At 47.4% G+C, this 15,627-nt stretch overlaps 1 protein-coding gene across 2 annotated transcripts in view; it reads right to left on the minus strand.

Moving 5' to 3' along the window:
- atp11a (ATPase phospholipid transporting 11A) overlaps window positions 1-15,627 on the minus strand; it is a 29,438-nt gene that overhangs the window by 12,675 nt on the left and 1,136 nt on the right. For both annotated transcript variants that reach the window (XM_079185363.1, XM_079185362.1), the window contains exons 2-15: window positions 3,600-3,722; window positions 3,116-3,205; window positions 2,880-2,960; window positions 2,691-2,798; window positions 2,421-2,549; window positions 2,228-2,331; window positions 2,090-2,137; window positions 1,886-1,950; window positions 1,552-1,633; window positions 988-1,138; window positions 712-909; window positions 505-618; window positions 285-344; window positions 36-202 (exon numbers count right to left, since the gene is read on the minus strand). In XM_079185363.1, the coding sequence (XP_079041489.1) occupies window positions 36-202; window positions 285-344; window positions 505-618; window positions 712-909; window positions 988-1,138; window positions 1,552-1,633; window positions 1,886-1,950; window positions 2,090-2,137; window positions 2,228-2,331; window positions 2,421-2,549; window positions 2,691-2,798; window positions 2,880-2,960; window positions 3,116-3,205; window positions 3,600-3,722 (1,520 nt within the window). The remainder of the gene's footprint in view (window positions 1-35; window positions 203-284; window positions 345-504; window positions 619-711; window positions 910-987; window positions 1,139-1,551; window positions 1,634-1,885; window positions 1,951-2,089; window positions 2,138-2,227; window positions 2,332-2,420; window positions 2,550-2,690; window positions 2,799-2,879; window positions 2,961-3,115; window positions 3,206-3,599; window positions 3,723-15,627) is intronic.

Below are 15,627 nucleotides of genomic sequence, written 5' to 3' on the forward strand. Positions count from 1 at the left end.
GTTTCGAAATGTGCTATGTGTGTTCGTTGCTCCACCTCTTCATGCCCTCCACCAGCGCCACCTCGTCTGGAGATGAGGAGATGTAGAAGGAAGTGGACTTGCCCTGGTGGATGCCGTGCTTGATCCCGTCCACCGTCTCCTCCTCCTTCACCTGCACCGTGTGGCACAAACACAGCGCCCGGAAAAACAGCTCCTCGTGCTCCTGCGGAGGACGGACAACACTGTTACCCTCACACACACACACACACACACACAAATACACTCACAACTGAGGCTATGCTCACCCTGGCCCCGGGACCTGGCGATGTGTCAATCATGTCCATACCTGTTGCACCAGGCATCACCTAATACACAAAAACACAAATGAAGTACATTTAAATAAGAGGGGACATGTGCAAAACCACATGCATGTAAAACAGTGGATCAAAGAGCATCAATAGGAATAATTGATACAATATGATATGCGCGCAAATGAATAATCACAAAGGTCCATCGGGCTGTTACCTGTCCGTTACAGATAGCCTGAGGTACATAGACGTGTCCGTCCACACAGCACTCGATGAACTCCATGTTGTTCTCCGTCAGAGTCCCCGTCTTGTCTGTGAACACGTACTCCACCTGAGCAGAGAGCGGGACACGAGTTACAGCCGGATACGTCTCTAACGTGACTTCTCTGCGTTTTTTTTTTCCGCTCCAGGTGTTCTTTGCTACCTGGCCCAGCTCCTCGTTCAGGTCCGACGTGTTGACCACGGCTCGCTCCCCCAGCTCCTCGTCGAACATCTCATCGTCCCACATGATGAAATAGGAGCCCAGGAACTTCTGCATCTCCACAGTGACGTACATGGAGACTGGGATGATGTAGTTGAACAGAACCATGAAGGCCAAGAAGTCTGTGAACGCCCTGATCACCTGAGGAAGGGGAGAAGGTTAAGAGGGGATGAAGAATTGTTTTTTTTTAAATTGAGGGATTATACTGAACAGACTCACGATGTGTCTCTGTCTCTCTGCTTCGGTCCTGTCGTTGTACCAGGGCTCGTCTCTGTTGGGGTCGGCCTGCCACACGTATTTCAGCACCGTGTTGATGAGCGCCTTGCTGATGAGGATGCACAGGTAGACCACCAGGTAGGCATTCATCGACCTGCAGAGGGGGACAACAAGAGGCCACATTAACACAAAGAATACCTCTAGTCCGTACACAGACATCTGGCACATAAAAGAGACTGGATTCGATTGTAACACGCTGCTCTTGTCAGAGGAGACAACAGCTCACACAAGGCATTTACTCAGAGCCAAGTCCATTTTGGCAAAAGGAAGACAAATGCAATTCCAAGGATTAATCAGACCCACACTGTTGCCAAGTGCAAATGTAATCCACCTCCAGTCAGTCATATCTACAAGCCATCTGGATGCAAGACGCATGTCAGCGCCAGATGGAAGGAAAGTGATCCAGTCAGCGCAACACAAAGGCTCTCAGTCAGTGAAGAGATGGTCGGGTAAAAGACATGAGCGGTAACCTTTACAAGTTTATAATACGTATATGTGAGAGCCTACTTTTCCACTGCAGACCGTTTCTGAGTCTTGGACTGGTAGTTGAGAGCCATCTTGGTTTCCATACCGGTGTAGATGGCCACCGCTGAAAAGGAGGGGGAGAGGAATGTTCACTCTTTGACAAAACAACATCTTTTTTTTTTCCCGAGCTTTCAATGGCATCTAGCAGTCTTCGTCAGCGTATCGAGTTTGCATACACGTCTGCCGACGTTCCATACTTCAATTGAAGACAACTGAGCTAACTCCATCCGAAAGCTCTGGAAAAAGCTAGTTTGTTCACTCATAGATTAATACTTCTTTTATTTCCGGCATATTAGTGTATTTCATGTGCTATTACCATAGATGTACTCAGTGTTCTTGAGCGTGGCTCCTCTGAGCAGCAGGTTCTCTGATCCTAACGGCCTGAAAAACAGACAACAGCTCATTGTTACACTGTTTGATCGCTCTTATTGTGAAAGTGTTGCAGCTGTATTCTTTTCGTCCTTGAGAAAAGAACTCCAAAATCCAACCAAATGTTGTCTTCAAATCAAAATAACAGCACCTGGCCACCGGCTCATTGTCCATGTAGATGTTGATACGGCCCACAAATCTGTGTAGGAGAGACGTAACAGGAAAGAAGACGTGTTTCAGACATTTGTCAAGTGTTTTCCAGGTGTGTGTGCGTGTGTGTTGTACTGACTTGTACAGGTCCGGCTGCGGTTGTTCACATTCGATGGTAGCGTGGATGGAGTCCACCTCCCTCTCAGTGTTGTAAGCCTTCGTGTCCTGAACCGCATAGTATGTCTGGAGAGGAGAGAACGGAGACCGTTGCAATGAAAACCGTCCGCCTTAACTCGAGGGAAGTAAGATTCACGTTGGATGAACGTACACACCTTGTGGCTGCTCTCTCCGTCCAGACTGGCTGTAGTAACAAAGCAGGTCCCGTCATCTCGAGAGGAAGAGAGAAGGATGAGGTCGCAGGGGAAAGTCTCATTTTCTTTCATCGAGACGACATCTCCAACCTGGGACGCAGACAGAGGAGAGGCGTCTTATTTCTGATTTAAGTCTGAATTGCTCTTAAATCCCTCGGCATGAGCCAATAAAACAAATGCACCAAAGCTCGAGATGGAGTGAGAGTGGTTTATCCCGTGGCACACACGTACCCTGAGCTTGCGGCTTTGTTTGCGGACTACTTTCCCGTGCTGCACCACGTGGACGGGACACTGGTTGACGGAGTTGTCCGCTTTGTGTCTCAACCAGTCCTCGTAGCCCTGGCGGAGAGAGACACAGAGGGGCGGGACGTAAAGGCTGCTGTGGTGGAATTGTGTCAATCAAAGCGGCCCGGGTCTCACCTGTTTGATGGCGGTGACGGTGATGACAAAGAAGAGCGGCAGCCCGCTGGTGATGGGACTGGTGGGAGTGTCGATGATCAGCTGGAGGGACACGCACAGACATTTAGAATAAGAACACATCAGAATGACAGACAGCTTTATAAAGGGGGACTCAGTAAAAACAAAAAAGCAGCGGGAAGATACATTTGAAATGTCTGAGATTAATGTAAAAGCAAAGAAAGAACAAAAGCGTTCACCTGGACCAGAAATATGATGAGAAAGTAGAAGTTGGCGACTCTCCTGAACTGCTCGAACATATTCTTCGGGACGAAGTTCCAAAATGTGTACTGGAAGACATGAGACAACACAAATGTGGTATCAGAAGCTCTGCAGCTCAAATTTAGTGGCAACAAGAACGTCCAAACACACTCAGGATGGTGCAACATGAAGACAAGATGTGGCTTCCTGCTTGCAGGAATCAAATGCCAATAAAGGGGGTCAGAATAAATTAAGAGGATAAGATGCTAGTTGAATTGATTTGACCATGAGTAGACTTTACATATAACCCAGTACCACAGAACAAACATCCATCTATATATATATAGAGCCACGAAGACCTCTTTAAAAATACAACATCCGCTCTTTCCAATAACCGTGCCCTATTACCAAGAACACCTCCCTCACACTATAAGCTTTGCTACTCCGGTGTGTTTTGATCTTTTTTTTTGTGCTCTCGCTGACCTTGGAGGAGACGATTCTGTTGTCGGGGAATCTCTGCTGTATGAAGGCCTCGGCTCCTGGAGGAGGCTCCTTGTGTCCGATGTAAATCGTCCTGCTGTCCACCCAGTTCTCCTCACCAACACACTGCAGAGAGAGGTGGGTGGGTGGGTGGGTGGGGGGGGGGGGGGGGGGGGGGGGTTATTCAGTTTGGGTCAGTGGGTGACTCTTACATTCAACTATTTCTTCATGGGAGATGAATAAATGTGCGACGGTCCTGTGCAATCAATACACTCCTGCACGCTGATAACAGAATGCTGCGTGACACACTGAAGCAGACGTTTACAGAGAGCCAGAATGAATGAGTAACTTCTCCTCCGTGAATGAGAGCTTTTGTTGCCACGGATACACTGACCTGCATGTGACTCAGACTGGAATGCAGATTACACACACACACACACACACACACACACACACACACACACGCGCACACGCTCACACACACACGGACTGAGTGAGACACCTGAAAGCGTTTCGTCGTTTGACGCCTCTTTGTTTTTCGCTCTCATTTCGCTGAAGTATCTCCACAATATGACGGATTATTTAAACAAGAACTAATAGACGTTAGACTGGAGAGGCTGGGGTGGTATTCTCATACTCCAGTTAAACGTGAAACATGCAAGTGAGCTATTTGAGCTTCAAGTATTTGCAGGCAGGACTGAACTTGTCCTGGAATCACACACTAGCACCATCTCCATGCGGCGCATGAAACCTGGGGATGTTCCTCAATTGTCTGTGGACGAGAAATGACTTCAAGACAGATGGAGCCCCGTCCAGAGGGCGGCCATCTTTAAGCACCGGGTCATTTTGAACTGCAGTGACCAGAATGAGGGGCTGAACTCCAAACACACCTAATCCTCTCTCTCTCTCTCTCTCTCTCTCTCTCTCTCTCTCTCTCTCTCTCGGCCATGAAACATTTTCTACAAATGTCCAACGGCAGCCGCCAATCGCAACTAATGAACCTGGCGAAAGACGTTTAATTCATCCCTAAATAGTCTGTCTACACACACACACACGGGCTAATGAGAGGTGACAGTAATCTGTGGCTGGTGAATGAGATTGAGTGTCAAGGGGGCTGCATGGCCCAGTTTCTACACACTCTCTCTGTCTGCCCTTCACACACACACACACACACACACACACACACACACACACACACACACACACACACACACACACACACACAGTAACAGGTTAACTCACTGCTCTAAGATTACCTTGTTTAAGATGGAGAGCTATTCATAGCCTGTGACCTCCAACTATTTATGGAATAAAGAGGAAATGACATACGGATAGAAATGCATACAGCGCATCATCCGTACTTCCCTGTCTTCACTGCCCTCTTCTTTAGAGTGTTGTTAGAGTGTTGATGCACTGAACCAACATCCCATCAGAGAGGGTTCTTACTAACTGACTGAGGAGAGGGATATCAGTTAGCATGGAGAGCCTGCCAACTGTGTGGCCCACACAGTGTTATTGTTCCTCCTCTTCTCTCCCACCTGCCGGCTGCGGCTGCTTCGCTCAACACGTTTCTTACACACTTCCCGTAAACATACAGGAACACACGAGATCAATGTACGGTGGATATACCGTACATTATGGAGATGCTGCTAATTGTTGGGAGCTTGTTAGTTAATAGAAGCCAAGTTGCCAAGTTTAGTCCAGTACAGTTTGTGAGCTATAATCCAATGTGACATGCGTGTGTTGATCACTGACTGAATCTCTTACGCTCATCTCTTCCATTTTGATCCGTAATGCAGCTTTATTGGTTTTCTCACCTCTTCCCTCCTCCGTCTCTCACCACAACCTGGATGGCCTCTAAGCAGACAACCTCTCTCCTATCGATTACGTGTAGCTTTCATCCGGATTCAAGCTTTTTTTATATGAAAGCCTCTCTGCTGCTAATCAAATTAAACAGCATCTTCACAAAATAAAAGCACGGCTTATAAAATAAAACTGCCCGGGCCTTTCAGCCGCCTGGATGTAACGGGAGACTTTGGGCTATTCTGGAGCTTGATAATCACTTTTGGCGGCGTTTCGTGTTACAGGACGCGGCCGGTTTCAGGGGGCGTATTTATAGTTGGAAGGGAAACATTTGTGGTCGGGAGAGAGGGATGGAGAGAGCTCGCCGGCTTTGTTTCTGTCTGTCCCACTCTGCACCCACATCCATTTTCCTTGAAGCCACATTAGTAGAAAGCACAGGGAGCCTTTCCTGGATCTCACACACACACACACACACACAGGCAAATGCACCCTGCAACATCAAACATGTATGAGAGCAGGTAAGAACAATGAATGTTACCTCTGTAGTCACTGGTCCACAGGACATATTTAGACCAGCAGACTCGTTTTTCTTGTGGACTGTGTGGTGTGTGTGTGTGTTTTCTGTATGTCTTTACTGACTTGGCATACATGTCAAGCCTGAATGTACAAGCAGGTGGACAGAGGACTCGTGGTGTTTTAAAGAAGTGAAACTAACACTTTGAATGCTATTTTAAAATGAGTTACATATTTTGAACTGACTCCTATGTCGAAAAATGTTTTACTTAAAATGTGTCAAATAATTTGGTGCTTTAAAAACAACGCTGATTAGTCCCACAGGACCTGAACACAGCATTACAGAGCCAGAAACTAAAGCTCCACTGCGATCAGGAACAGAGGAGCGTTTTGTAAACAGGAAGAGCTGGACTCACCCACTCACACACACACACACACACACTTCCTGAAACAAGCAGCTGCCCACCCCCCCAAACTGCCACCCGACCCACCAGAGACTCAGAGATGCCGTCCTGATCAAAGACGCACAGAAAACTTTGGAGACATCCTCTAAACTTTCCCTTTTCTATTCGATGAGGCTCAGTTCTATGTTTGTGCTCAGGCCGGACATTTGTTTCCACAGCCGGGCGAACACAGATGCATCCAATAAAACCCCGTTATTACACGTGACTCCCAGATTGACCATATAAACCATAACACACATACATCAGAAGATATGTGAAACAATGTTTGGGGGAAATCTGTCATTTGAAACTATCAAAATAGTTCAGTCTCTGCAAGAACCGTAGTTATTGCTGTACGATGCCTGGCAAGTAAAGATAACATTTACAGAAAACTGCCAGCAGGAAGGAGGAATCACTGCAACACACACACAAACACACACACACACACACACACACAGCTATTGTTTGCCTGCAGCTTTAAAGGCTGAGCTGTTGTTCGACTGATGACCAAAGTGTTTTATCTCCCGCTGCAATAGGCGGCGCTGCAAATAAGTCTTGACAAAAGCCACGGACGACAACCTGCTCTCTGCGATACAGACACACACACACACACACACACACACTTTCACATGTAAATACTGTGTCATATATCAGGGTTGCATGTGCAAACATGATTAGAATACATGGACACACGCTGCGGGAGCGTGTGTTATCCCTCTGCTGCCACTGAGCAGCGGAGATAAGAGAAATCCTGTCCCCTTCACTAAATCATTAGGCATTAAATACAGACATATAGTGTGTGTGTGTGTGTGTGTGTGCCTGTTGACTACTGCTCTTGAGATTACGTTTGGGCTAAAAGGGTGAAAGGGATGAATAAATGCAGGGGTGTGGAGATTGTGGCAGTCCCCCTGTTTATTCTCAGTACGTAGAACAGCAGAGCATTTCCAGAAGTCACCACTTTCTCCACGGCTGCTCCCAGTGGACTCACAGTTTAAAAACGGCACTAGGGCAGGTCGAAAATAGCAGCCGACGCGTACTATCCGTATGCACGGGGCGATCTTGTGAGCTGATGATCCCGGGGGAAGATGATTAACTGCAGCGGTACACACTGCAGAGAGCTGATGCGGAGGACGTATCGTGTATATCGGGATAAACGTCCCGATATCTGTGTGTGAGACTGTGTGAGCGTTACCTGAGTCACAGATTAAAATACCAGCTGTGCTCCCCATCTGTCACCCTGTCGCTCAGCCTCACACCGGCCAGCAGGCCAGACCCAAATGAGATCATGATAAACCCTCATCGTCCACCTTCAAGCGCCACCCAGCAACCTTTCACCAGGACGGTGCGTTCACGCCGCCGGCAGAGTGTTTAATGCCGAGTGTTCCAGGACAAAAGGCTGATAAAAGCTGCCCACAGAGGAGCAATCAGAGATCTGTGATTCCTTTGTTTTTTAATTCAGCCTGAATGTAAAATTGATGGGAAGTTGAAAAAAGAAAAACTATGATTAACATTTTCCTTTTTTTCCACTGTTGGAGCCTCATTATCTTTTCATGAATTTGCACACTGATGACAGTGATGCTGTCAGTCTGGTCTGGATTATCTCTCTAATTTAAAATAAATAAATAAAAAATAAAAAAAAACAATCAGCGTCTCTGGAGGATTTAGGGATCTGACCCATCGAGTCCTCACTGTGTTGTAACCCACACACACTGATCACATGAGAGCACTGCAGGTGTTAATCAGAGCCAGTGAGACTTCAGGAGTGAGCATTTGTACAGGTGGTATCGTGTGTGTGTGTGTGTGTGTGAGAGCTGATATTATCATAACGCTACACCTGCATGTCCTCACAAGCCCACATATCTGAAGAGAAGACAGTTAAAAGAAGGGCAAGTACAACAAAACCAAGGACTACTGCAACCGCTGCTACAGTTAGTAATACTTCTGTTTCTATTACAACCACTACAGCTCCTCCTCTTCCTCATTTTACCGCGACTGAAATCACATCAACGCTTCGACTTACTGCTCCTCCTTTTCCTACCGATATGTTTACTCAGCCTACATTCACTGTACATTCAGTTCAACCTTTAGGGTGTGGGAGGGACCGTGTGACTCTTTGGATGAAATGAACCAGTGCAGTGACCTGCTTGGTACGGATCTACTCCAAATCAACGTGGCTCCACACTGAAGATTTGAATATATCTGACTCTCTGGAGATCATCTAACATTGAAACCCACCTGCTTCCATTAGCTATGTGGGTCAGCAGACCGCCGTGCGAGTGTGTGCCGGTTCTGGGTAATAAACAGCGTAAATAACATCATCTATTATTAACGAGCACTTCCTGTAGACTTTGTGTTTATTAGTTTCCCGGTGCGATGACGCGCTTTCTTCAGGTTTAATCTCGTCTACAGATCCATGTCTGAAAACTCTGTGGTTTCATCTCACCTACACACACACACACACACACACCACTCCCACAGGACCCGCCCTTCCTGCTGAATCACTGCTCCCCTCTTTGGCAAACTATTGAAACTGGGAGATGAGAGACCTTCTGACCCTCTGTCAGCTATACAGAGAACTTCATTAGCCTGCTTTTCACACAGCAGATCTCAGTAGGGAACTACTTTACCGCACGACTTCAACTTTTACCACTTCGATGACCCGAATCACACACGATTGCAAATACTCGAGCTATTTCATTTGCCTCCATAGCAGCATCAATACACCGCTCCACTCAGAGCTCCGGCATTGCTTGTTGTAAGCTGCTGTAAGCGGTTATTGCACCTCGATGATGAGGCGGGAGGCAGACGGGCTAATAGGCTCCTCAGAGCTGCATAGAAGACCGTTGTTGTGGATTTCCTGCGGATAAGCGCGGCCATTCTTCGGATGTCGAGGGGGAATCAACTTAGACACTGTTCATACTCGCTTTATTGTGTCTGCTGCTGAGCACATGTGAGAGGGAGGGAGGGGAGGGGGGGAGGGCTGCTGACAGTCGGTCACATGGTCCCCCATGACTTCACCTAGTGCTGCATTCAGGTCACATGAAATAAATGTGGTGAAAGTAACAACTTGGAAGCGTTCCGTGCTGTAGGAAGTCAGTGAGCTCCCGTGTTGTAGCCCATTATAAAGCTGAGGTGGACGGGACATTTTCATCTTTGCTCCTTGACTCTCATTATTCAGCTAAACGCCAATGATTGAGCTCCACTCACAAACATGTGACTCAGGCTCCATCTCCCCAGCGTTAAGGACTAATCAAACCAACAAACACAGCGTTTACTATCTGTGGATGTCCTTGTGAAAATGAATACAAGCAACGCAATAAAAGTGGTGACGTAAACTTAAGTTTAAATGCGTCCGGAACAAAGAGACTTCCCTTCAGCAAACTCTTTCTTTCTCTGTTTGTGCACCCGGGTCACACTAAGTGACTGCATTGATCTGTGGACACTCGGCTCGCTTTAAATAACTCCAACTCTGCCACTGAATGGGGAGTAACACCACTCAGCTTTCTCAGGCGTCCTGAAGTACAAATATCAAATATTTTGTGGTTACAGAAAAAGATTTGTTCTGGATGATAAGCATCATTTAACTGAAAACCAATGCTCTGTATGCACAGACGCTGCAGAGAGCTAGATTGATACTACACTGTCTTTCCATTAACATATGAACGCGAAAGTTAGCTTAGCTTAGCACAAAGACCGGCAGCAAGAGGAAACAGTTAGCCCGGCTCTGTCCAGACGTAAAGCACCTCGGCTACTGCAGGTCTGAGATTGTTCCTTCATATTTAAAATGTGTGTTTTTACCTGATGTCTGACTTGACTCATCCACCCACAAAAGCACTTACGGGAAGAGGCCGTAATGCATTCCTATTACTGGTAACAACCTTCATTATGTGAGTCTGTTCTGTTCATTTCTATTATCCTCAGGGTGACAGTCCCATTAGCAGCTGCTCTAGCCGTGTACACGTGTTTCACATCCCTCTGATAGTGCTCTCACTTCCTGCTGTAAAGCAATGCTGCCGACTCGTCTCCGAGGAGCTCAAGAGAAAAGCAGCAAAATGCTTTTAATATTTTCAATCTTCCTCCTGTGTGTTTTTCTTATCCAAACGTCTCTCTCTCGCTCTCCTCCTCGGTAATGGGAGCACTTGTCGGTCCTCCCTAATGTCTGTCCTGTGGGGACACTGCTGCTTAGTGGTGCTCATTACACTGTCTGTGTTGCCGGTAATCATGAGCACACTTCACACACACACAAACACTGAAGACTCTATCAAAAGGCGGTGTCGACCGTGTAGCGAGTAGTAGAGTACTTCACACTACTCACTACACGTCTACAGTTTGAAACTTGACTACATATTTGTATTGTCCTGTTGTGTTGAATCACTGTTACGTCATCATACAACATCCTATTGTACACCGCTGTGTTCTCTGCTCTGTGCCGCTTTTAGGTTGCTTCCCTTCAGCCCTGCTCGGGTCTCAGTTCAGCCTCGTCCTGTCCCTGGTGTCTCGTGGTCACATGTCCCCATGAATCCTGCTGCCCTTCCATGTCACCTCAATGTGTGAGAGGGTGCAGGAGAGGAGAAAATTACTATATGGTCAGTTTGTTCTTCATTATCTCCTTGACAACTACGAGATTAACAGCCCCCCCCCCCCCCCCCCCCCTCCCTCTCTCTCTGGGCTCACTGACTGTTATCTCTCTGTCTGAACCGTCCTTTCTTTCTTTCTCTCTCCTGTCTGACCGACCCTCCTTCTCCTTCCTTTTCCGATTCTGACTGACTTCTGTCACGGTCGACGAGAGCGGCGATCACGACGGGGACCACTGCTCGGCCACGAGTGCGACGATCGCGTCTCAGCGGGGGGGTTGAAGATCACAGGACGAATCAGAGGGACGAAGGGGAACCAAGTGGCGTCATGTGGCCCTCGTGAGAGCAGTCACATGACGGTGGAGACGGATTCCTAGAAGTGAGATCCTCACAGCCGCTGGAGTTAAAAGAAGTGCGGCAGACAACTTCAGGATTTTATTTATAAATGTCTGCCGGAAGGAAATAATTGAACATGAGACAAAGAACAGAATGCAGTTAAAATACACACAAATGCACTTTGCAATGCACAGATCGTGGAGGAAAGCCAGCGAGCCCTGCTTCTACTCCACTCCTCCCACCAGCGCTGGCCTCGGCTATTTATAAAGACGCTGAATTGAACCGTGTGTGAATCTTTAAGGCCTTTTGAAACTTCAGAGGGAATTTACTTTACAGCGACAACAGTTCTCATATATATAGAAAAAGCAGGAAGCACTTCCTTGCCGAGTTTGTGCCACTTTGCGTCGCCTTCGTTCTGTAAATCGATCCCGCCGACTTAGTGCCTAATCCAACCTGACGGCACACGCGGCGTACAAAAAAAAGGGGCCGCCGGGTTGCAAATTTTAGCGGCGGCCTCTTTTGTTTGTGCCGATTACGCTCAAATATTAATGCGGTGATTATTTATTCATGTTAAAATGCTGCACAAAGCCCATTTAAAAAGGATTCAGGGTTGTCATTTGGGCTCACTTTGGGTAATGCTGCACTCAGAGAAACATATCTATTCGGCCACGGTTCCATTATTTATATTGTTGTCCTCTGCTGCAGCTTTGACTGGGTTTCTGCACTTCCAGCAGACTGCTGTTTGATACAGCGCAGCCTCTGTTCTCATGTCCATCGCGCGCCGCAGAACCCAAAACGTCCAGATTGAATAACCGTAGTCTGGTCATCATCTAGTCATGTGGAAACCTAAAATGAATACGTCTATGAAGCCCATTTCGGCTCTAACGTGACAAGACGCCATCTCCATTTCCATTTTCAAGAGCAGCGATGTGTGAGCTCAGTATTATATCGCTCTGCTCGGCGTGTGAGGGAGGATCACGGTCGTCTCCTTCACGGCGGCTGCCAGAGCGCATCGATAACGTTGCAGAGTTTGTTCGGCAATTCCCCGCCGTGTATCATCTGCGCTTCCAGGAAATAATAGCGCTGGTTTGTATTGTGTCTCCCGGCAACAAATGCACACTGAGGAAGAGGATCTTTTAGAAGTTATTGCACTACAGCTTGCTGTTCACAAGTGCTCCCTTTGGATGCCATTGGAAAGCTTTTAACTCCGCCTCAGGAGCGCCATATTCTGCAATAAATCAGCTGAGAACACATTCAAATGTCAGTATTATTGTTCGAAAACAAAGATAGGATGCATGCAGACAAAGATGTGGACAGCTTTCACTGTTGTCCTCGTACAAACAATGCTGTAAAGCTATAGATTCAGGATGAACACACACTGACCGAGAGAAGGCCGAGGCAGCGCGAAATACGACACAAAGTCAGAGGGAGAGGACGAGGCCAACAGCAACTTCACTCCGGGTTGAGGCAACCGGAGCGCGAGGTGCTGCTGCTCAACCTGAACCAGAATGACAGCTCAACAAAACAAACTCCTCAGACGATCCTGGACGAGCTGCTGCTACAACAGGGAACAAAAAAAGCATCTCATCATAGAGCACCAGATCCATAGTTCTACGTTCAAGCTAGTGTCTCAAGAGTTAGGGCTGAAAGGAAGAGCGGGGGGAGGGGGGGGTGCACCGTCAGCATTTAGGAAGGGTGGGTAGGTGGGGTTGGGGGGGTACACTCTCACTTCACCTCTCTCCCCCTCCCCCTCTCTCTCTCCCTCTCCCTCCCCCTCTCCCTCTCTCTCTCTCTCTCTCTCTCTCTCTCTCTCTCTCTCTCTCTCTCTCTCTCTCTCTCTCTCTCTCTCTCTCTCTGACATGAGGGCCGGGGGGAATGGTGCAGCGAGTCGACCGGCTATCACTCCCTCGGATGGGGAGAACATTACGGTGTACCTGCACCTCTCAGCACTTTCACCGGGGCAACCCGGAGCAATGTTATCATGACGGCCCGAGTTCAAACAGCTCTCTCTATCTCTCTCTCTCTCTCTCTCTCTTTGGATAGAGGCCTCCATGCACCATTAACCCCGGGCTATCCATCATCTGTCCGCTTGTTCTACGGGGCTGTAATACACCGTTAATGCTACCGACAGAGAAGCTACCCCTTAATGGAGCTCACACTCCTCGGCCGGTGCTGTGCGGGCAAAGTGAGGAGGAGAGAAGCGCTTTTAAGACGCAATAATACATTTAAGTATCAGCAGATGGGACCGAAAACTGAATACAAACAAGCAACACAAAACGACGGTTTATCTGACCTCTGCTCATTCTCGTGAGTTCCCAAGTCAAACGAAAGGTTGATTTATATTGTCAGCTTATTAGAAAACGTCTAATGTTTGATACGCTAATAATCTTCGTCTAAAGTGCCCAAAAATATCAAAAGCATAAAGTGGAATGTGACTCAAGGAACCAAATACAAGGGGGCGCTGAATGTGAATGGAAAGTGAAGCAGCAGCCACTCAGGCGGTGGAACAATCCACAGAGCGGGTGGCTTAGTGAGAGGCAGTAAATCCTCCAGGTAAAGAGGTTAACCTGCTGCTCTCTGTGGATTGTGGGCAGTATGGACGGGCAGGTGTTAAATGATTAGCAGGAGGCTGAGAGGAAACCTGCCACTGTTGTCTCACACACACACACGGGAACAGGCTTCAAAAGCCACGATACAGCTTCACAACAATATGGATATCCTTCAAAATAAAACACCTGAGAAGGAACCTTCAGGAACCCTATTTACTGAGGGAGTCAAGCTGTTGTCCTGCAGTCTTGTGGACATTTTGGGGGACAAATAATGAAGACCTAAGAAAAATAGTTTGTAATACTAGTCTACACTGCGGTTCGTAGTTAAACCCGTGACCTCGTGGCATCCCCCTGCTGTGCGATGACCCCACAAGAAGCCGCACAGACGTCAGCCCACATTATCAGCGAAGTCTGCTTATGAATTATTGACAAGCAGACAGAGCCAGGGAGTTCATACGATCCGCCTCCGGCCCTCGACTGGATTCCACCTGCTCGCTTAACAGGAACCCGACAAGAGAGATCACCAGCCGCCAACTCTGAACGGTTATTCCAGACTCGTTAACCTATGTGCCAATTAGAAAATGCAGCAGGTGGAAAACAAGCAGCAGGAGATAAGTGATAGCTGTAATAAGGATTAAGTGTGTGAGGGTATATAGTGAACACCAGTAACCCTTTAATCCACTATGTCAAGGCAGGAAGTCAGACAGAGAGGCACTTCCTGTCCAAGAACCCAGATTCCTTCAGCAGAGAGGAATGCTGCCCGGCTGCTCCTGACTCCAGCGACATTACCTCTCTAGTGTTTCTCTCACAGCTGCAAACTATACTGCAACTGTTCATGATGCATTATTAAAGAATGCATTGAGATTATTTTCCAGCCATCTAGAGTTCATCCTCTTTTACATTTAGAAACGAAAATAGTTTGACAGGAACTGCAACAGAAGAAGTGAACAAACTGGGGCAACCGTCAGGAAACTAGTAACACCTCATTTCTGCTGTGTTGTTTTTCAAAGAGCCGGTATGTGTGTCAATGTGATGAGTCCGCTTCCTCTTTCCCCAGTAAATAGGACGCTAATGTAGCTACTCTCTCGCTCTCTCTACTTTTAACAGAAAAACAAGAAAATGGGAGGATGAGAAAGCAGACGAGACTTTAAAATACAGAACGCGAACAAGCAACAAGAAGAAAATTGGTTATGTGGTGAGAAAAGCAAGAACAAGACCACGGAGCCTGTAGTTTAGCACAGTACATTGTACTTTTAAAACTTTCCCCCGAGAAGAGAAGAAGAAGGTCAGCGAGCCGGCGGAGTGAGTGAGTACGGTGCGAGTGCACCAGGTCTCAGTGCTCCGACTTGTCACTGTGATTAGGTTTTGTTCTGGTTCAGCCCCGACAGCAGCGACAGCCATTACGACTCTCTACCCTCTCAGAGAGATAGCTGCTGGGCTTATGTAACATCCTCAGAGACACACAGTAACCCAGCGACAGGCCGACTGGTATCCAGTGGGCTCAACTCGGCTGACCTGAGGAGTTATGTGTTTATTTCACCCGTGTTCCGTAAACAACGCTTCCATTGAGACGTGACAACAGCGTGCGATTACAGTGCAGGTGTGAATCATGTGAATCCGGGCGGTTTTATCTCTCTCCGTCTGTTGGCTGATAAAAGATGAACTCTGTGTGTGTGAAGCCGCTTTAATCATTTAATCAGCCGCACGAGACTTAACTCTACTCACATGCAATCCTTCCTTTATTTCCCGTAAAGATATATTCACATGAGCATGCTTTATTGCACAGCAAATGTTCTGGCTTTAAATAAATCTG

Source organism: Pholis gunnellus (genome assembly GCF_910591455.1).
Source record: "Pholis gunnellus genome assembly, chromosome: 24".
In the NCBI taxonomy this organism is placed as follows: domain Eukaryota; kingdom Metazoa; phylum Chordata; class Actinopteri; order Perciformes; family Pholidae; genus Pholis; species Pholis gunnellus.